Source organism: Sciurus vulgaris (assembly GCF_902686455.1).
Source record: "Sciurus vulgaris genome assembly, chromosome: 6".
NCBI lineage: Eukaryota > Metazoa > Chordata > Mammalia > Rodentia > Sciuridae > Sciurus > Sciurus vulgaris.
In genome coordinates, this window is record NC_136466.1 from 164,542,288 (window position 1) to 164,566,130 (window position 23,843).

The window sequence follows — 23,843 nt, forward strand, 5'->3', positions numbered from 1 at the left end:
TTTCTTCTAAACAGTTTGTATATCAAAACCTAATTTCAATAAAGGGTAGACACAATAACACTTTAAAGCACAAACGTAAAAGAATACCATATAAACTTTATTAGAAACAATTAAGATCACCTAAATATATTAGAAGGTTAAGACAAAATTGAGAGCTATATAAGGGTTGAGAGAAATCAATTTTACAGTGCATCCACACAATCTCAAAGGTAAGATAATTCATATAATTCGTAACTTTACTTACATGATTACTTCTCAATAAGGCTAGAGATGACAAGAGTCAAGTATCTAGTATACTTTTCCCCTATAGATTGCTTTCCTGATATGGTAGTGTTATTTTTGAACACCTAAAAAGGAGCTGGTAGTTGTACTATTTTCCACACATTATCTCATTCATCCTCCAACAACCCCCTTACTCACATTTTAAAGATAAGGAAACTACGCTCAAGTCAGACATGGAGATGCACCATCTGTAATCCCAGCTACTTGGTGATGTGAAGCAGGAAGACAGAAAGTTTGAGGTCAGCCCAGGCAACCTAGTGAGACCCTCATCTCAAAATTTAAAAAAATAAAAAGGGCTGGAATGTAGCTCAGTGGTAAAGCACTTGCCTAGCATTTGCAAGACCCCAAGTTCAATCCCTATTATAAGAAAGAAGGAAAGAAAGGAAAGGAAGGGAAGTGATGGAACAGGGGGAAGGAAGGAACCAGGCTCAGCAATAGAACTTTGCCCAACCGAAGTCATGCAAGTGCAGCTGAATTTAAATTCATGTCTACATCTTGAGTCTACATCATTGTGAGGACGGACCACAGATTTCTTACAAATTCAAAAAATAGCTTGGGTATGAAAATAGCTCTTACTTTTAGAGACAAACACAGGGCTGGGATTACAGCTAAGTGATAGAGCATTTGCCTAGCATGAATGAGCAAGGCCCTGGTTTGGAACCCCAGCACCACAGAGAGGATGGGGAAAAAAAAAAAAAAAAAAAGAAGACAATGAAATATGCACATGTGCGTGTTAATTTGAAAGTATCAAAATCATTATCAATAATTTCGTAGAAATGTCTACTTTCTACATATGATTCTATTCTAGAGTTTATCTTTTTTTGTTTGGGGGCTAATTTTAAGTTTAATGACCACTTTCTATTCTATATTTCTCATCAAAAAAGTGTTGAGAGGGTTAGTTTTTAGTTTGTAACAACTTATTTAATATGTAACTACGGAAAAGTAACATACTGGGGTCAAACAGCATCTTTATCACTCTCTAACATACACTGTGTCTCAGTACTTCTGTGACTAATCAGTTTACACTACATGGTAAAACCAGATTAAACAGAAAACTAAATTATTCTTATTACCAAGTTCAAGTATAAAAACTAGGTTTCCTTCTGTTGTTAATTTTTTAAAAATATTTATGGTAGAAAACATAAAATGGAACATTAAGACCATAAAAGTTTTTTAGCAACATGTTTACTATTACCTTGCATTCAAGTTAACTAAGTTTTGTCATTTTAACACCTTTGATATGAGTTGGAGTGAACTTCAGAGAACATCTTTTTTTTTTTGGTATTAACGATTGAATCCAGGGGCACTTAACCACTGAATCACATCCCCAGCCCTTTTTAAATATTTTATTTAGAGACAGGGTCTCTCTGAGTTGCTTAGGGCCTAAGTTGCTGAGGCTGGCTTTGAACTCACAATCATCCTGCCTCAGCTTCCCAAAACACTAGGATTATATGTGTGCATCACCGCACCTGTACATAGAATATCTTAAAGGTCAAAAATCATGCTTGCCAGGTGCAGGGGTGCACAAGGATCACAGATTCAAAGCCAGCCTCAGCAAAAAGTGAGGCACTAAGCAACACAGTGAGATCCTGTCTCTAAATAAAATACGAAATAGGGCTGGGGATGTGGCTCAGTGGTCAAGTGCCCCTGAGTTCAATTCCTGGTAACCCCCCCCCCAACATCATTATGCTTTAGAAACTAAAAATAAAATCTTTATTTTTATTATTAATTGGGGGGTTACCAGGGATTGAACTCAGGGATGCTTAACCACTGAGCCAGATACCTAGGCCTTTTTTAAAATTTTGAGACAGGGTCTTGCTAACTTGCTGAGGTTGGCTTTGAACTTGTAATCCTCCTGCCTCAGCCTTCCAAACTGCTGGGATTACAGATGTGTACCACCAAGCCCAGCTGAAATTCTTAATTTTTATCAGGTGGGAGATTTAATAACAATTTCTTCAAATTAGGGGGAAATTTTTTTTTAAACATCACTTGAAATTAATTTTCCTAGTCTCACTTTCCCAGCCTTAGGTTTTATGGGAATAAACATTTAATATGAATTTTATTTAAAAATTATATTGAACTGGTGTTATAATCAAGAGAACTCAATACACATTTATGTCTTACAAGAGCTGAAAATTAGCTTTAAGCATTTTCCTTAGTTTTGAAAAACTTATTTACTATTCACGTTAATAAATCATCACCTTGTTGAAAATTACCTTCCACTTAATGATTACTTAAGTGGTTGCTACTTATCCACATGATTCAGAATTTTCTTGCTGGATATAAATAATAGATGAGGAGGATCAAGCTATTATACAATTCTGTCACTGGTTTTGGATTGTATCCCATTTATTCCTGACCTCTGGAGAAGAATATATTCAACCACAGTGTATACTTTTAAAATGAAGAAACGTTGTCTAATTAAAATTTCCAAAAAACTTTAATGCCAAAGAAAGTATTCATGAATATCAGATGATAAAGAGAATAAAGTCTGCCTTCATAATGTGCTCTAGCAACAGTATGAAATAGATTGGAAAGATAACTATATAATGAGAGCAAACATAATTCACATTAAAAGACTGGTTCAGTGGTCTAGTGTCCCTGAGTTCAATTCCCAGTACCAAAAAAAAAAAAAAAAGACTGGCTTGAAAAAATGACTTAAGTCATACAAATTACTTTTAGAAAATCCACCATGTAATATATCCACAAAAACTGAGTGATGGCAGGTACTTTTCTTCAAAAATCCATTCATGACATATTTTGACTTTGCTCCTAATATAAGTGAGTCCAATAAAATGAGGAGATCCTAAATAGATCAAAATTCTATACTGAATTAAAAATGAGGATAATTAAGTTTATATTTGATGAAAACTCACCTCTGCAAGATATGACTTTTTAAAAAATATTGATATTAATAGCTGAAAGCTAAGATAAACTCATACCTGGTAAAGTAAGGCAGATGAGGCTGGCAATCAATAATGTGATACACATGAAGACAATCAACAGAAATATCTGCAAGGTAAAAGAAAGAGTGCACAGAGTTCGCATGTGCTCATTGTATTTTACAACATTCCTCAAAGAATTCACACAATTTTCCAATTGAGAAAAAATTGCCTAGCTGTGGACAGTGGCACACAACTGTGTTCCCAACAACTCAAGGGACTGAGGCAGGAAGATCACAAGTTCAAGACCAACTTTGGCAACTTAGTAAGACTCAGTCTCAAAATATATAAATAAAAAGGACTGGGGATGTGGCTCAGTGGTTAAGCACTCCTGGGTTCAATCCCGGATGACAACAACAAAAAAAAGACTGAGGATGTAGCACACTGGTAAAGTATCCCTGGGTTGAACACTCAGGAAAGAGTAAAAGAGAAGAGTGAGTCTGAACTGGGCACAGTGGCACACACCTATAATCCCAACTCTTCAGGAGGCTGAGGTCAGCCTGGGCAACTTAGTGAGACCTAGGGAGGACTAGGGATGTAGTTCACTGCTAGAGTGTTTGCCTAGTGTGTGCAGAGACCCCTGGTTCAATCCCCAATTCCCAGGGGGAAAGGGGGAAGGGAGTGCCAGTATTTCTATTTCCAGATTTCCTTTGATTTCACATAAAAAGGCAGGGGGGGGGGAGAGACACACACAAGAGCACAAAAACACTACTGCAGAATGGCCTGGAACTTCTGAGCTCAAGTGATCCTCCTGCCTCAACTTCCCAAGTAGCCTGGACGACAGGCATGTACCACTGTGCCTAGCAAAAGGAAATTTAAGTTTGGGTAAAATTATCCATAATTTAAGTTGAAGGTAAAATGAGTGTTCATGAATGACGAGCATATTTTTTATTTAGAGAACATAAAACATATTAAACCCTACATTTCCTTGTTATTAATTAAAACAAAATATACTTATTCACCTTTAATCAAATAATGCTATCCAAGTAGACTATTCTGTGATGGCACCTAAAGTTTGGATCTGCACTGTCCAATACAGTAGCCAATGGCCATGTGTTATTGAGGATGTAATGTCTTAATGTGAGTAAGTAATGGAATTTTAAATTTTATTTAATTTTAAACTTAAATGTAAATATCACCATCTAACTAGTGACTCCTGTAGGGCATATAGATTAAAAAAAGGAACACAGAGAAAGGAAGCAGTTCCCTGGGCAGAAAGGCACCAACTAAAGCTTGTCTTCTACCTTACAAGTACATCTCCAAAAGATCAAAGGACAGAGCTGGGGGGCAGGGGTGACTGCTTAGCATGATATTCTCCAGCTCCATCCATTTACCAGCAAATGCCATAATTTCATTTTTCCTTAATGCTGAGTAATATTCCATTGTGTATATATACCATTTTCTTTATCCAATCATCTGTTGATGGGCACCTAGGTTGCATCCATAGTTTAGCATTTGTGAATTGAGCTGCTATAAACACTGATGTGGCTGCGTCACTGTAGTATGCTGATTTTAAGCCCTCTGGGAATAAACCAAGAAGTGAGATGACTGGGTCAAATGGTGATTCCATTCCAAGTTTTCTGAGTAATTTCCATAGTGGCTGCACCAATTTATAGTCCCACGAGCAATGTATGAGTGTACCTTTTTCCCCACATTGAGGTCTGCTTTTAAGATTAAGAAGCAAAGAAAAAGATGACCTTCATCTTTCCTTCATTTGGAGAGCAAAGCCCTCTAGAACTAGCTGCTCCCTCAAGGGAGCAAAGAAGCAGGAAGAACGACAGTGCACTAGTGACAAGGGCACACAAGGTGTTCGAGGTTCCCCTCTCTGGTTCCTGCACATCCATAAGTCCCATCTCTCATCGCTCCCCTTGTGCCTCACCTCTCTCCTGCATGCATGCTGGTCTTTCCGAATACATTCAATTATCTGCAGTTCCAAACCTGCCATGGTTAAATTACTCTTTCCTGGCATATGTCTAAAATGCCCTTTCCACTTTCCAGTTTTTTGCTTTGCCTGATCTCTCTACTTTTTAATACAGTTCAGTCACCACGCCCTTCATGAAGATTCCTTTGGCTTCACACTATGAACCAGTGGCTCCTGAATGAAGCTGTCATAGCACACTGTACACATCCATCATGAGAACCCAAATCTGACACTGCTTGTTTTCCTATCTCCCCAAGTAGATGGTAAGCTCTTTCAGGGCAAAGACTGTACATGTTCTCCATATCCTTCATGGGCACCAGAAGTATCAAAGACATGTAAAACACATTTGCAAGAGGACTCAATGAAGATATCTGACCCACAAGTAATTCACAAAAGCATCATTACATATATTTCTACAAAAAAAGAAATTAAGGCTGAAAGGTAAATAACCTACCCAAGTTTCAAAATGATCTGACTCACAATATTATCTGACTCATTATTAAAGGGCATTTAAAATATATCGGACTGGATGTAAATGAAGGATGACTTCATTGTAATTATACGGTAGTCATCAGTTTACATTTCTGACAAAACTGTGAATCAGAGACTGATTATTTGGTAGTTTGAAGACTATGAAATGCGCTCTTACTTAACCAACCTGGCTTTTAGTTTCATCAACTATTAAGATGAGATTACACCCATACCTCACCACATGTGAGCAGGGATTAGAGGGGAAAACATTAAAATACTCATTCCAGTTCCTGACACACAGATGAAATGTGCCAATAACGTTAGTTTCTTTCTTACTGTACAGTTTTTTCTCCCTTTCAAACTGAAAAGAGCAAAACCCCATGGAATTGCAACTCTATGGCGTGTCTGCAAAATTTGATGAAATTATTTGATCACTTACTTATACTGCATAAATGAGGTTAATAAAACACAGGTTTTTATCAGGAAAGTTTAAGATATGACCATACAACACTAATGCTAACAGTGCAACTCTCAATACTATTTCTGGTTAAGTCTGTAGAGTACCTACCCTGAGTGGAAAATTTAAAGGCCGGCGGTAAGGCTGAAAGCCGACAGGGCCTCCCTGCTGGAGTATGGCTTGGTGGGCTGCATGCAGGCCTTCCCCCACCACAGGAATAGCGTTGTTATTTCGAGCATGCTGGTTATTGTTGACTTGTTGATTTGCACTATTCTCATTTTCTTCCTGGTCTCCCAACAGATAGGAATGAAGATCCCTGTGCAAAAATTACATAAGTGAAAAAAAAATATATCATTTCAGATCAATAAATCTCAGCTATGAGACTTACTTTCTCAATATTTACTAAAGGGAGAAAATGTACATATACAACCTATACACAGCATTAGTATCTCAATCTGGTCTACATGTTCTTACCTCGTTCACATTAAACCTTTCTAAATTGAATATTAATTATCCTGTAGAATACACCACAAATTCAACCTATTTTGTTTTCTGTAGCCAATATCTGAAAAGAAATCAATAACTTTTAAAAAAAGTGCGACATACAAGATCCTCCATGTGAGGACCTTCAGGGTGGGGAAAATATATTTTCTTCTCTCCAGATGACAACTGTGCCTACTGTGATATGTAACCTAACTAAATTCTTCTAGCTACACATCACTTAAGCAAAAAATAAGACTGGAGAGAAGCAGCTAGGGAAAATAAAAGTTCAATTACATATAACCAAATCCATATTCCATGTTACAATATCTACGGGATGCCCAACATTTTCTGTAAAAATTTTAAATCACAAAGATTCAATACATCAATGAAATGTGGTGACAAAATAATTGAGAACTCAAATTTGAGAAGAATTTGTTCATCAGGTTAGAATCTCTAAAATAAAGGAAAGCTAATTTGTTTAAATGTACTAAAAAAAAAATTTTGTGGCCTGTGTAATGGCATGAAAGAATCTGGACCAGTATCAAACCTCTATAAGAGAATAAAAAATATGTGTACATAACTTTTCCTCCAGAAAAGGATGAACAATGATAAAAAATATACTCACAGCAAGTATCCTGCAGTGACAGTCCATGCTCGCACAAGCCCCTTCAGCCACTGCCTTGTGTGTCCCTGTTCAAGTAATGCTGGCAAGACAACCTGAAGCAGAAGCAGCTCAAGGGACAGTTCGCTTACTGGAGCATCACTAAGACAATTATAAAGAATCATGATGTATAAGCAAATTCTATTTTCCATTGTAACTATATATTAAATATTAAATGGAATTAAAACAAAACCCAGAGAGTCAAATAAACTCACTGTCTTTATTACCTCTCCTCTTGCTCTCTCTCAAACTCAGTGAGGCTTTCCTCCCAAATTCTACCAAAATTGTTTCTGATAAGGGTCACCAATGGCCTTCATGGTGTTAAGTCAAAGGTTAGACCTTGTTGTATTAGTAGTAAGCTTCACAACTAGTCACCCCTTCCTTCTCACGACATTTTCTCCCTGAATGGCTAAGACCAACCTAGAAACACTAAAGGGCTCCAGGCTCTGTCCTCTTCTCTCATCTATGCTAGCTCTCTGGGTAAATGTGACCCTCATCTGGTCACGTGGGCTGAAATATCACCTTTCTGAACACTTTCATCTAATACTGAGACATCTACTCTAACTCGTAACTTGTGTATCCGAAGTGCCAATTCAACATTTCACAATGACATATATTAGGTGACTTCAACTTGTTATGTTCAGTATCAAATTCCCAATCTTCCCTTTTAATACTATTCCTCCCAGTCACCCTAATCTTAGTAAAGGGCAACTCTGTCCTGTCAGGTGCTCAAGACAAAAACTTCGATCCTACAGACTCCCTACACCGCACATCCAGACAGCTACAGAATTCCACTGACAGTCTTTTAACAATATCCTAAGTTCTAAACACTTCTTGGCCTCCCCTCCTACCTCCTCTATCCCAGTCACCCTCCCTTCTCACCAGGATCACTGCATCATCTTCCTAGCTGGCTTCCTGCTTCTGACCTGAGTACTGACTCAGTGACTTCTCTTCACAGCAGGCAGAAGGATCTTCTTAGCTTTCTAAAAGCTCTTCAACTTATTCAGGTAGAAGCCAAATACTTTGGGCAGCCTACAAGGCTCTCTAGGAGCTAGCTTTCCATGACCCCTCTGACTTCACAGCCAACTGCTTGGACCCCCAACACACACACACACACCTCTATAGTCAGGCTGGCCTCCTGCTGCTCCTCGAAACAGACCTGGGTGCTACTGACCTCTTGTAAGGACACTTAGTTTACCCCATTCATCGCCTTCTTCAGGGCTTTCCTCAACTGTAACCTTCTCAGTTTTTTGTTTGTTTATTTGTTCTGTATTTTTAGTTGTAGATGGACACAATGCCTTTATTTTATTTACTTAGTTTTATGTGGTGCTGAGAATCCAACCCAGTGTCTCACACATGCTAGGCAAGTGCTCTACCACTGAGCCCCAACTCCAGCCCCATCCTTACCAGTTCTTTATCAGTCATTCTTTCTAAACCCCATCCTGGCTGTTCTCCGTATTCTCTTTCCCTACTTTGTCTTTCTCCATAGCACTATAACATTTGGCATACTATGTATTCTATCTATTTTGAAGTCTGTCTCCCTGTCCCCAAATGTAAGCTCCATAGAACAGGGATTTTTTTATTGATTCTATTATGTTTGATTATACCCCCAAGATACAAAAAAGTGTCTAGCATATGATGAACCCTCAGTATGTTGAAGGAAGAATGAACTAAATACTAATATATAGCACAAAAATGTTGTTAAAGGTATATAAACTGGTTCTCATGACTGAACCCAAATACATACTATACGAACAAATACGTACTAGGTAAGAATTAGAGAACCATTCTCCAAATCTACAGAAGTTCTACATGTAGAAAAATAAAATATCACAAAAGAGTAACAGTTTAAAATGCAAAAAACAAATTCTGTATTCTGAATTAATTACTAGCATTTTTTTCTGCCACTTAAAAAAAAAATCAAGATATAATAAATATTTGCCAGTTTTAACTTAGTGGATACAAATCTTAGTGGATACAAGGCATTAAGACCCAAACAGCACATGCCTGTAATCCCAGTGGCTCAGGAGTCTGAGGCAGGAAGATCACAAGTTCAAAGTCAGCCTCAGCAACTTAGCAAGGTCCTAAGCAACTCAGTGAGACACTGTTTCTAAATAAAATATTATAAAGGGCTAAGGATATGGCTCAGTGGTTAAGGGCCCCTGGGTTCAATCCCTTGTACCCAAAACAAAAAAACAAAAAACAACAACAAAAAAAAAAAAAAAAAAGAAAGAAAAGAAAAAGAAAGGAAAAAACCACCCCAAATAAGAAATTGCTACTACTACTATCTTGGATAAAATAGCAAATATTTACAAAATAATTTAACAGATGCTATAGAAAGAATTAAGTAATAAAGAAGAAGACAACTTTAAAGGACAGAATGATAATTTATTTTTTTAGGGACAATATAACCTTGATCTAGACTAGAGAAAAAATAACCTGGACATTATCATGTAAATTATGAAAGAACTGCTGACTTTCAAAAAGTAATACTGTTCAATTTTTTTAGAAACTAGAGGAAGTGGGGTTAAGAATGGATAATAAATGAAGAGTAAAAGGAAGAACTTTTAAACTAAGACAACAGGTAGCAAATAAAGTTGAATTGGTAAAAGATCTTTAGAAATTAGAATTGACAAGATTAACAGTTAACAGAAGTAAACTTGAGGAAGTAACCCAATGGGCCTGCATTTGAGATAATGATTATGGAATAATACAAATAACTAAAAATGGGAATACAGAAAGAGAAGTAGGTATTAGGTTTCCAAGTAACTTAAATTTTAAACCAAAAGATTTTTCATCTACAAGATGAGCATTTTTTTTTTTTTTTTTTTTTTTGGTACTGGGTATTGTACCCAGGGGTGTTTTACAACTGAGCTACATCCCTCTTTGCATTTTTTACTTTGAGATAGGGTCTCACTAAGTTGCTGAGATGGCCTCAAACTTGCGATCCTCCTGCCTCAGCCTCCCAAGTCACTAGTATTTGAAGTGTGTACCACTGAGCCTAGTGATCTTTTCAATCCTCAGTTAAATGTGCACCTTTGGCTTTATACCTTATAATGTGCTTTCAATATAATGATGCTATTAATGTATGTTACAACATTTCAATGCTGAAAAAAACATACAATGTTTGCAGAAAAATAAATGTCTTCCTTTTGAAAATATAATTATGAATGTTTATGTGATCTAGAATATGGCAAAATGTAACTGTCAGATGACTTCCAGTATTCAATGTTTTAAATGTTTAATGTAATCTGACCATCAAATCCCTAACAGTGGTAAATTATTACAGCTATTCTAAATTTTAGAAACTTACCTGTACAGCATGACATTGTAGGGAAGAAAATTAGGTAATAGACTCTTAATTATACGTATAGGAAGCCAAAGCATCAGGAGGACAATGGAGCCAAAGACAATCTGCAATAAGAAACAGGGCAGGACACCACTGTGAGAGACCACCACTGCTGTGTAGTACAGGTAGACTTCTAAACATAATCAACACACAGTCCATGCCTGTATCTACCCTGAGCCCAGGTGGTTTCACTCTGCATACTATCCTTGGGTCACTCTATAGAAATTACATTTCGAGAATGGCTGTTCCTCTTACTGAAAGTATCCAGCCCCTCTCCAGGTCACAAGGTTCCAAAATAGGAGCTACAAAGAATCATCACTGCAGGACTTGCCAGGACAGAGCGAGAATCTTACAATGAAGAATTGCCTACAACTAAACAAATTATCTGTAACCATCTAAGACATGACCCATGTTAACGGCCATAAAAGATTCCAAAAAGCACAATATTGTTTTCAAAATTTTGTTTTGGAAAAACTTAAGATTTAATCAGGTAATTCTTTATTCCAGATGGGAAGAAACTTTCAGACAATTCTATTAACAGTATACTTTAGAAGGCAGTAACAAATCTGTATTACTTAAATGCAAATTAAATATAATTTGAACTACTATAGAACTAGAAGGCATATTGATTTTAGTAAACTTCATTTTATTTATTCTTAACAAAGTAAAAAAACACCTAGTTAACAAATGAGTTCCACAGGCTTAGAGAAGTGTAAGCTATTCAATACATTCCATCAGCCCTCCTGATCCAAAATCAACAACAAAACATCCATTAAATGAAACTGAAGGATAGCACAAATTTTATTCAAAAAAAAAAAAAAAAACAAGGGAAAAGTCTGCTCACCACTGACAAAATAAATCTTCGGAGATGCCTATAAATGGGCAAGTGGATCATTTCCTGCACTGGATTAAAATCTGGATCATTCAAATTCCTTAGAAACCATAAGACACCAGGTCGAAGTACCTGTAAATATATTTTAAGTGTTATAAATAACCTCCAAAGTCTATAGGTTCTGTAATAATGAGTTAAAATGTTAACAGAAAAATATGCTCCTAAAATTATTATGGCATTTAAAATAGGCCCCAGAAAAATTCAAATAATTTTCATGGAAAAAGTTCCTAAACTTTAATATTTATGAAAACAGCCCTGTGGTTTGATGACCTCTGATGCTTTTATTCATTTCACTAGGGGAAAAATTTCAGTCCAATTCATTAAGAAATATAAATAGAAAATTAAATATCAAATATCATTGGGAACTATGTATTATCTTGTTATCACCTAATAAAAGGATTATGTTGCAACTTGGTGTCCTAAAAAGATGACATAATTTCAATTTTACACTTCCCCAGAGGAGTTATCTTCATTAAATACTGTCAGGCACAGGAACTACATGCCTATAATCCCAATGACCTGGGAGGCTAAGGCAGAAGGATCGCAAATTCAAGGCCAGACTCAGCAACTTACTAACACCCTTTCTCAAAATAAAATAGTAAAATAATAAGAAGGAAAGAGGATGTTAATGAGTGGTAAAGAAGCCCTGGGTCTATCCCCAATACCAAAAAAAAAAAAAAACCCATAGAAAGAAAGTGGGGAGTGGAAAGAAGGAAGGAAGGAAGATCCTATAGCCTCTTAGTACTTCATTTTATTATCCATTTTCCCTTCTGTATGGAAAGTATCACACATAAGTCTGGGTATTATGCTTGCAGGGTCCAAATCTCAGGAATTCCTCTGTGTAAAACATCTAATCTGTCCAAGCCTATATTTCTTCATCTACCAAATGAGGGTATTAACAATATATGATCTTGGGCTGGAGTTGTGGTTCAGTGGTAGAATGCTTGCCTGGCACATGTGAGGTATGGGGTCTGATCTTCAGCACCACATAAAAATAAATAAATAAATGTATTGTGTCCATCTACAAAAACAAAAAAAAAAAAAAAAAAAAAAATTGAAAAGAAAACAAAAAAACGTGATCTCTAACTCTCCTCAAACACTAGAATTATGTGCCAACAAAAATCTACCGCATTAATAAAAAATTTCATTATACAGTATTTAATGTTAACAATGAAATTTAGAGTTCACATATAATTAGTTTTTAAAAAAACCATTACTGTACTTGCTTTAGTCTCCAATCACTTGTTTCCAAGAAAGAATGCAAGCTTACACTACATGATTCATAAGAACTTAGCCCTACCTGCTTTCCTTCTCAAATCTTTTGAAGAGCAAGGTACATCAAGAACAGCATTCAGACTTCATTTTTGTATTTTAGTTCCACTGATTTGTTGGCCTGCTCCTCCCAGCCCTGCACATCTCCCTCACTGCTTTCAGTAAAGTGATTTTGTTGAATAGCTATATCCATTCCCAGGAACTGAGAACAGGAATTGTGCCTTTGTTTATAATACCTCAGCATACAGAAGAAAATCTGGCAATTGGCTTGAATGTATAGTAATTAAATACTAATCTGCTTTCCTTATTTTCAAAACAGAAAAGGCCAGATTCTGCAAACAGGATTAGTAAAGGTACCCATCTGACAAGTGAACTGCAATCATAAACCAGAATCATAGAGGATTCTCACTATAATTCTATACTTAAGGTGCCTGCTTCGAAACTATTTTACATATTCAACTCTACAAAATCATAACTTTTGGAGTTATTCCCAGTATTACATTTTCTTGAATGAAGTCTGAGACAGACTTGTATCACACAAAACTCCAAGACTTTAGATTAGAGGATAAGTACTGGATTTATACAAATTAAAACAAGTTTGTTTTCTCAGTTTAATCATATTGAAAATTTGTTAATCTGTCTTTTTGACACAGTCACTGAAAATAGTTTAGAGCAATCAAGTCAATACTCCCCTATGAGTTATTCCCTCCTAGAACAGTAGAGAACATAGTTTAATTAGGAAATTATCATAGGCTTTGAGGCATGACTGATTGTCAGAGCAAAAGTTCTTTTTAAAAAATGTAGAACATCAGCATTTCCCTGTAGAACTTACCTCTCTCAGTAATAGAATGAAGGAGGCAAAGTAGAAACACATACACCATTCCTACTAGCCAATGTAGAACATGGTAGTACCTGGAGCCGACTGAAAGCTCAGTTCTCGATCTTTCAGAGTAGCGTCAAACATTTCCTGAGTCAAAAATAGAACAGGTAAAAGAGACATGTACCACCTCTATTTGTCAAATTAACATTTCCACCTTCTAAGAAATGAATAAATCACTATGTACATAAATGATGTTTAGAACAACAGTTCTCTTTTTTTTTCTTTTTCTTCTTTTGGTATCAAGAATTGAAGCCAGGAGCACTTAACCACTAAGCCACAGCCCTATATTTTATTTAGAGACAGGGTCTCACTGAATTGCTTAAGATCTCGCTAACTTGCTAAGGCTGGCTTTGAACTCACAATCCTCCTCTTGCCTCAGCCTCTGGAGCCACAGAGATTACAGGCATGCACCATCACACCCAGTTGCAGTTCTCTTAATGCCATTTCACAGCATATGTATGATGTACAACTAGATACTTCTTCAAAGATATACACAGACCTTCAAACTTCCAAACATTAAAAAAATGACAAAACAATTGGTAAGAATTTTACTAATGGTGTTACTGTAAAAGAACCATTTTTAATTAATATATGGCTTCATTTCTTGGTTATGGGTCTACATTCACAAGAATTTAACAGTAATGTATGGGGATAAATATTTACCTCAGAACCAAAGGCAGCTTTTCTACATAAAGTTTTTTTGAAAAATAAAGACCAATTATCACTCACTAACAGTCAAGAGATAATGATCAAGACTGAGCATCTCAGTTGAAAGAAATGACTGGCATTACCACGAAATTTAGAAGAAAATGAGTAGATCAAATTCTCCGCTGGCTATTAGGAACATCCCAATCAAAATACCATTACATTGGGGCTGGGGTTGTAGCTCAGTGGTAGGGCACTTGCCTAGCATGTGTGAAGTACTGGGTTTGATTCTGGACACCACATAAATAAAGGCCCACCAACAACTAAAAAACAATTTAAAAAAACACTATGACATTGAAAATATGTGCAGAGATTAAAAAAAAATCAGGTACTCAAAGGAAAACTAACAACATTAAGATTCTACGGTGATACATTTTCAATAAGAATAAGTAAATTTTCAAATAATTACTTCCTTTAAAAGGGATCTATCCTAACCTTGGCATGGTAGCACACGCCTATAATCCCAGTGACTCAGGAGACTGAGGCAGGAGGATCAGAATTTGAAGCTGACCTCAGCAATTTAGTGAGGCCCTGAGTAACTAAGCAAGGCCCTGTCTCAAAATAAAAATAAAAAGGGCTAGGCATGTAGCTCAGTGGTAGAGCACCACTGGATTAAATCCCCAATGCAAAAAAAAAAAAGGAATTTTTTTTAAAGAAAACTATCCTTTAAAGACTTTCTTTTTGAAAACTTGAAATTATGAGATTATATGATAATGAATACTCAACTTACCAGGGAACAGATATCCAGCCACCAGCCACAAATGAGAGGGAACACTCCAATCTCTACCACCACTAACAAAGAGACCTTTTAAGTAAATATAAAGGTCATCAATATCACCCAAATGCAGAAGAAACCATTTCCAGTTTTAACTTACAAAACGGAATTACCTTAACAACAATGTAGCAGACTCCTAGTAAGCGACGAGACCTATGAATTTAACGAGAGTTGCCAAGCCCTAAAGCATCAAGTCAAGGAAAAACTGAGCACTGAAGGGCACAACGAAACAGGTAACTATAAATTACAGTCAATATTTTCTGACAGATACCATTTATTTCACATTTTGTTCACACTTGCTCTTACTACAAATATTATAAGTTTTACTAAGATGACAAGGGGAAAGAGAACAGTTCTATTATAAATAAGAACAACCCTGTGTACTGCCTACCAAATTGATTCATTAAAGGATACATGGCAAATTATCAATGTTATTGCTAAAAGTATATACCCAACTATGGTTGTGATTAGGCCTTCAAAATGAGATGCTTGGACCTGGAAATAAAACAGAAATAAATAAAATTTAACTTTACCACACAGCCTACACCCCAGTTTTATCACTGTATTAAGCAATTCAGATGACTAAAAGCGAACCATCTAGGGAATATATAACTGGAAAATAACTGGAAAATTCTTTTGGGATGATACATCTGCCAAGTAACTTTCCCAGACTGCTATATATTACTCAAAGATGAAGAAAAATTAAAGAATAATACTTTACCCAAGGTGCCAAAATAACAAAGAAAATGAAATTTGACAAAGATAAGACCATTGTAATACAGTAATTTGCCTCTATGTGGACTCCCAGGTGGATCTGTTAAAGATTGAATGCCAAAAGCAGCAGCATATTGCCCAAGTCACCCACCTATCTGTAACATCCTAACCATTTCATTTTCTACAGCTAGAAACACTGCTTAAGCTTCCCTGGCTCTCAAAATCTGTTTTGTTTACTTACAGGGAATAGGAATTTCGAGAATGACAAACCCTGCCCATCTATATCTTGTGGTTCCCAAGTTTCTAAACAGCAAGTGGCAACAGTTTCGGAAGTCAAAACTTATCAAGACATTTATCTGAACATTTCAAGTTCTTGAATGCAACTAGCAAGAACTGGAGAGCTGTATTAAAAATTGGAATGCTTCCAAAAGTGATCCATCAGATCTCATACATGCAAAATTGAACCAAACAGAAAATCCCAGTCAGTTCTTCCTTGAAAGACTAAGTCCTTCTAAGGTCCCCAATAAATAGTTAACCATACAAATATCTACCTATCTCTGGAAAACAATGATAAATTATCTAAATTCAAGCGAATTCTTCAAAAAACTATATAGCCCATCATTCTAAAACAATTATATTCCTTTTTTTAAGGACTGATATATTGTTAACTTTCTAAATTCACTGTCATCTGAGAAAAGGGAGAGAAAGGAACATTCATGAAATGGGTAGAATGTCAGCATTTGGAAAACTTTCCCACAGTATGCCTTAGGCCTACATAACAGAAAGACAGTGCTTTTCAGGATTTCAAAGTAAATCTTTGTTAGCTGGCATTATATCCTACCAACTCTCGATCAACTGTTATAGCTTTAAAAGAAACGGATAAGACTGTGTTGGCAAATCATTCCTTTGCAGAGGGCAGACTAAAACATGAAGTAACGCTTTGGAGTATTATCACTTACTCAGAAAATATCAAATTTGGGAGTAATTAACAAAAGTAAGTTTGTAGAAGTATTATACTCACATGTTCTTCAAATCCCAAACCAACAAGAGAGAAATGACCAATGTGGTAAGGGCAAAATGCTAAAAAGGAGAAAAAAAATATGAAAACAACATCAAAACAATGAACACTTCTAGTATAATCCCCCACTAAAAAGAACCGGGGCTTCTTTGAAAAATGTAAGATCCAGAACTGGACCAAAAATATACTGCACCTGCGACATTATCACCAGAGAATAATAAAGTTATCAAGATCTAATAAACCATGTCAAAAGGACACAGGAAACACTGTGAAGAGGGTATCATAGGCCTCTTTAAGAAAGGATGATTAAAACAACAAAAAACTAATGACCGAAATTCACAGAAACACTCCAAACACATACATATCTAGAACTCACAATGCTCAAAAACAGGGAAAGCCCAAAATAACAACACAAGAGAAGAACCAGCAACATCACAGAAGATGCTTTCATTTTTTTGAAAGTATGTATGCACACACTGCTTAGTCTAAAAACTGACAAAGGGAAAAAACTAAGCATCTATCTGGCTTTTCCTAAGCGACAAAGTTCATTTTAACTGAATAGTTCCAGTTGACAAGAATAAATTCTTTATAGAAAAGCCTGTCACTAAATGGAAAAAAAATAACAATTTGAAAATCATCATTTTGTAACACCTAATAAACCAAATGATTCAGGCAAGGATCATCAAGAGCTGCATCTTGGCTAAGAAGTCATACACTAAGATCAAGTATAGAATTAAGAGCTAATAACATTACTAGGTAAAAGGAACATGGAACTTGATACTTTCACAATGATACCAAAATATCACCTCACAGATAATCTTATCATGGTAAAAAGAAAAATGAAATTTAAGAATAGAGGTTCCACTGGGCATGGTGGCACACATGTACAATCCCAACAGACCAGGAGGCTGAGGCAGGAAGATTTTGAGTTCAAAGCCAGAGTCAGCGACTTATGAAGATGAAGACCCTGTCTCAAAATAAAACATAAAAAAGGGCTGGGGGTATAGTTCAGTGGTAAAGCACCCCTAGGTTCAATCCCCAGTACCCAAAAAAAAAAAAAAAAACAGGAAAGAAAATAAGGATTCAGGTTACTATGTCCTTGGTCCATTGATAAAAATGGATCATCAAACATTATATATCTTCTGGAATGTGGTATTAATGTGCCCAGTGAAGGAACTGCCATAAAGCCACTGATCCTGGGATCTAAGCTTACCTTTAAATCTGACTTTCAGTTTATGGAAAACATGAGACAAAGGATAAGGGCAGAGGACATCCAGGAAGCAACTGGATGTATGTATGTGAATATGTTATAGAGAATGTGACACCCTGTAGTTAACCTAATCTCATCAACAAATCAATGGCAAAAGGGAGAGGATGGGTTGGTGGTAAAGAGAAGTGCATTCTTGATTCAAAGGATTTTAAGTCTTAAAAGTAATAGGTGAACCATATTTGGATCTTCAAATCAACTATATGACATTTAAGGGAACTTGTGAATTTTAAACATGATTAGGAAATATTAAATGAATTATAATAATTTTGAAAGACGTGAAATGGCACTATAGTTAAGAAAACACCCTTAAAATTTTCATAGTATGAACTTTTATATTATTTTGCTTCAAGCCCTTTTTGCCAATTTGCTTCTCTCTTATAAAATTTAATTATCTTTTCTTTATGACAAATGTAAGCAGCATGGTAGACTGTTAGGAAAGGGGGTGCCTCAATCATTAAGATTTAAAGAGTGAACTTGGGGCTGGGGAGATAGCTCAGTCAGTAGAGTGCTTGCCTTGTAAGCATAAGGCCCTGGGTTCGATCCCCAGCACCCACCCCCCCCCCCCAAAAAAAAAGAAGAGTAAACCTACTAGGGGTCTGGCCACTAAACCTGCACTGTGTATACCTTAATTTGCTAAATTACGAATGAAATGAAAACCTATAAAAAGACACATAGATTGGTACAGCCACTCTAGAAAGCAGTATGGAGATTCCTCAGAAAGCTTGGAATGGACCCAACATTTGACCCAGCTATCCCACTCCTCGGTTTATACCCAAAGGACTTAAAATCAGCATACTACAGAGATGCAGCCACATCAATGTTCACAACAACTCAATTCACAACAGCTAGATTGTAGAACCAACCTAGATGCCCTTCAGTTGATGAATGGATAAAGAAACAGTGGTATATATACACAATGGAATATTACTCAGCCATAAAGAATAAAATTATGGCATTTGCAGGTAAATCAATGAAATTGGAAAATATCATGCTAAGTGAAAGAGGCCAAGCCCAAAAAAACCAAAGGCCAAAAGTGTTCTCTGATAAGTGCATGACAATATATAATGATGGGGGGTGGCGGGGGGAAGAGAAGAATGAAGGAACTTTGGATGGTGTAGAGGGAAAAAGGGGTAGGAGGAGGTGGGGATGGAAAAACAGTAGAATGAAACAGACAGTATTACCCTATATATATGTATGATTACATGAATGGTGTGAATATACATTGTGTACAACCATAGAAATGAAAAATTGTACCCCATTTGTGTACAATGAATCAAAATGTGTCTGTAAAAATAAAAAACATTTTAATAAAAAAAAAGACATGTAGAAAACCAAACTCCTCCTATTCTGTCATAAACTGTAAAAGCATAAACACAACTTACCAAACACAAGAATGAACAGTGTATTTAAAGACACCACCCAGAAGACATGTTCCTAAAGGAAAAGAATGTCAACAAAGCACAGTGAATTCATACTTAACAAGTTTGATTGAATACTCCATTACTTAGCTATCACTAAATAACTCAAAGTAACTATGACTGAAATTTTCCCTCCAAATTTTGAGACTTATCTAGAAATTGTGCATGACTTTCCATTTTTCATGATAGTTCATAAAACTAAGACAAGTAAAATTCATTTTATATGTAGAAAAAAAAACTTATAAGGTTTTAAAAAATTAATAAACCATCTTACCACATATATTTTTCATAAATAACTGAGATTTAAGCCAAATGACTCAAATCAAGTGAAAAAAATCTGAAAATCACATTCATTCCAAACAATACACTAACGTGAACTGCAGAGTGCTTCTTTCAGTGTCCATTCTGTTTTTCACGACTTCAGAAAGGTAACTATTCCTCAGCTACCTCCCCTAGGAAAAACACTAACTTGATCTGCCCTGGTTCCTCCTCTCCTTCGGATGCCCTGACTTTCTTTGTTCCTATCTCAGAAACATATTCTCACTTGGCCATATGATCACAGCCAAGATGACTGCTAATTTATCTGTTCCTCTAGCCATATCACCCATACTTTAGATGAATGGGGTTCAGTAAACAGCAGAAACCAAAAGTCTAACTGTGGCTCTCACTGTAAAAATATATAAAGTTGTTTTGCTTTCATTGATACAGGCATTAAATATTGCAAGACTGAACTTCAGAATTCAAGGTTTTTTTAAATTATTTTTTTCTAATTGTAGATGAACACAATACCTTTATTTTACTTATTTATTTTTATGTGATGCCAAGGATAGAACCCAGTGTGCTAGGGTTGCTAGGTTATGTGTGCTAGGTGAGCACTCTACCTCTAAGCTACAATCCCAGCCCAAGAATTCAAGTTCTATTACCACCAAACTTTGGACTCCCATTTTCTTTTTTAAAAAAATCGATTAAATAACTTCCTTTATAAATAATATTACCTTTATGCCTCTTCAGTGTTTCCAACATAAAATATAGTCTTCAAATATGAAGTAATCAAAAACCAAAGGTTTTTTTTGGCTTTAGCATAAAAAGGAGCATATACTATATATCTGAAGTTGCTGAATTGCTAAGACAAATAACTCACAATTCTTTTGTTAAAAATAATTTTAGGGGCTGAGGTTGTGGCTCAGTGGTACAGCACTTGCCTCATATGCATGAGGCACTGGGTTTGATTCTCAGCATCACATATAAATTAATGAATAAAATAAAGGTCCATCAACAACTAAAAAAAAATAAAAAAATAAAAAAAATTATTTCACTTACCAGAAAAACTAGTGATCCATCAAGTCCTAGCATCTAAAATACATAATAATAATGAGCATTAATTCAAGATGCAACACAATTTTCTATTCTTATGAAACAGGTTCGTTTTTCTTTTAGTATCTTTAAATACAGCTCTCATCTACAACTTTCCAGTGCAGCCTATCATTTTTGGAATGTTAAAAACTTCTGATTGTAGGAGTTCTATATATTTTGAGTCTTCTTTTATTCCAAGTCATTTGCATATAATATCTTTAAAATATTCTACCAAGGGTTTAATTCTTCCATTGGACAGAGAGCCAGTTAAAACTTTATGATAGAACTATATTATTTTATGAAATGAAATGTGAAAATATTACTTAGATTTAAATTGCTTCAAAAATAGTTTTTCAGAAGTTCACACTTTCAGGTCAAACACTTCCTAAATGAAGCAAGGTTTATAATAAAGACCAGAAAATAGAAAAACACTTATCAGTGTCTCATTTTTACCACAAATACAGTATAGTGTTCTGTACAAAAAAATTCTGGTAATTATTTTCTACAAAATTAGTGCATACATCTAAATATGCCCAATTTTAAAATATACTTTAGGATTAAATGCCAGAATGTGTGACAGAAGAGATCTTACTCTTTCCCACGTGAGTTCTTCTGCAGCTCGGTCCCATTCTAAAGCATTCCAGTTCATGTCATCTGTAAACATAATTGCAGATTAAAGATTAGTGGTGGAAAATGAACTAAATAAAATGCATTCTTTTAGGTATAAGCTAATGTTGAGAAGCTAAACAGCATTTAAAACTTTTCCTCACCAAGTATTTGCTTATTACACAGTAAATGCTACATACAAAGACACACCTAAAAGTAAACAGTACATATAAGATGAGGTGATACTAGACCATGATAAGTGCTAGAAAGGAAATAGGGTTATGTGAAAAAGAGGAATTCAGCAACTCTGACTCAGGAATAAATATGGCAGATATAAGAAAAGGAAGGAAGCCAGGGGATTCTAACTTTCTCGGTGATGAACAGAGTAGTGGAAGATAAAAGTACGAAAGGCAGACAGGGATCACACCATGTAAGAGAAATGTGGAATTTGGATTTTGTTTTATTCTTTAGTACAGTGGGAAAAGGCAGGAGAGTAATAGGAACCATGTGATCCAATCATGGAAAGAGGAAAACTAGTTACCAGTTACAGCATCAGAGAGAGAGAGAGAGAGAGAGAGAGAGAGAGAGATATGACAAGGCATTAGGGTAGTAGAAGCAGGCTGTATTCTTGCAGCCTCTGATCTATTCCTGCAAAGGCCCATTGTTCCCATTACACAACCTGTTTCTTCTCACCCTTCAGATCTCAGCTCAAGTCATTTACAATGAGGTTCCAAGGAAAGAAACCTTAGGTAAAATAGCAATCTGCTTGACACTTACCACAATGTATATTTTCTACTTCTTCCCTAAACCAGTAACTCCCTGAGAACAGTGACCCAATGTTTTGTTCACAACTATGTACATGGTATCTCAAAGAGTGCCTGTCACACAGACACACCCAAACATTCACCGTGTCAAGTGAACTAGAGAGGAAAACTGCAATGGGAAAAGAGGAGAGGCATGAGACACTAACAGACAACTGGCAGATCCGATCTTGGATCTTACTTTACATTCCAGAGTTTAATCTGCTAGAAAATTAAAAATAGGTAAAAATGATGGCACCTGACCTGCATCATACACTTCAAAAATCTCTTCCAATTTTATAAGCTGCGCTAAATCAATGGAAATGGAAAGAGAAATGAGGTTAACCTATCACATTCCTTTTAAAAAGATCTATTCTAGCTTAACAAATAATTTCCTCCTATTCATCCTACAAAAAGTCCTGGTTGGGGGTGGGGGGGGGTCTTGTATAAGGATTATAAAATACAAAATGTTCCCTACTGCATAGGAAAAAAACATTTATGCATATGTATATCCATAAATGCCAGTCTGCTAAAATAAAGTAAAAACAGGTTAGAAATAGAACTTTATGACATTATTTGAAAACTCTAGTCCTTTTCTCCTCAATCCAAGTTGAGAATGGATACATGGTCCTGTGAGGGCACAGAAGCACCATTACCCTGGGCTCCATTATTGGCATCTGCTGCATCTTCCACGCCTGCATCATCTTCCTCCTCGTTATCTTCCTCCTCCTCTTCTGCCTGATCATCCTGCACTTCAGGGTTTTCTCCCACCACTGCATTCTCAGCTGGGGGGTTAGCAGGTTGTTCAGGAGCAACATTTTCTGCACCGTTTCCTCCTGCTGGAGCCTAATGTGACAGAAAAGCCCAGACGTTTAGCTAACCTATCTCAGTTTTACTTCGTTTCTAAATGGCATTCTCCATTTAAAAAACAAAATTAGCAAACAAACAAACCCTACTAAGATTAAAAAATAATAAACTTTTTGAGTCATCTAATTTTTTTTACTTCAAAGCCATCTTTTCTAAATGTATCTGATTTTGGATCAACTTGGTATATTAAAAAATTCACTTTACAATATTCATATTCACTCAGTTTAAATTAAGGATTAACATTCACAAAGCATTAAAGAAAGTGGGTTTACAAATTTGGCTACCTTGAACACATCATTCTGTAATCCTTTTTTATAAGACATCTATCTCATCTTACTGTCTTAGGGACAAAAACACCTAAAAAATTTACCTATATACATATTTTGTAAAACTTAATTCTGTTTTCACATTAAACACTGGAGGAAACAGTTTCTAATTTCTGCTCAGTCGGGAAGGGTAAGAATGTACATATGCCTTTATCTATAAATAAATGCATCCTCCTCTAACATCGTCTTACGTTCTGCTACTTACCAAATGTGAAGACAGAACTGTAGTTAACTAATAATAGTTAAGTTAAAATACAACTCCCACTCAGGCGTGGTAACGCACACCTGTAATACCAGCTATCAGGAAGCTGAAGCAGGAGGATGGCAAGTTTGAGGATAGCCTGGCAATTTAATGAGATTTTGTCTCAAAATAAAATAAAA

At 35.9% G+C, this 23,843-nt stretch overlaps 1 protein-coding gene across 1 annotated transcript in view; it reads right to left on the minus strand.

The window, feature by feature from the left end:
- MARCHF6 (membrane associated ring-CH-type finger 6) overlaps positions 1-23,843 on the minus strand; it is a 78,797-nt gene that overhangs the window by 19,087 nt on the left and 35,867 nt on the right. Inside the window, 17 exon segments of the mRNA XM_079145301.1 lie at positions 3,225-3,294; positions 6,185-6,389; positions 7,182-7,319; positions 10,531-10,631; positions 11,411-11,530; positions 13,563-13,598; positions 13,600-13,628; positions 13,631-13,697; positions 15,046-15,120; positions 15,204-15,250; positions 15,253-15,271; positions 15,505-15,585; positions 16,826-16,884; positions 19,475-19,526; positions 20,831-20,863; positions 21,456-21,517; positions 22,926-23,115. Of these exon segments, the coding sequence (XP_079001427.1) occupies positions 3,225-3,294; positions 6,185-6,389; positions 7,182-7,319; positions 10,531-10,631; positions 11,411-11,530; positions 13,563-13,598; positions 13,600-13,628; positions 13,631-13,697; positions 15,046-15,120; positions 15,204-15,250; positions 15,253-15,271; positions 15,505-15,585; positions 16,826-16,884; positions 19,475-19,526; positions 20,831-20,863; positions 21,456-21,517; positions 22,926-23,115 (1,384 nt within the window).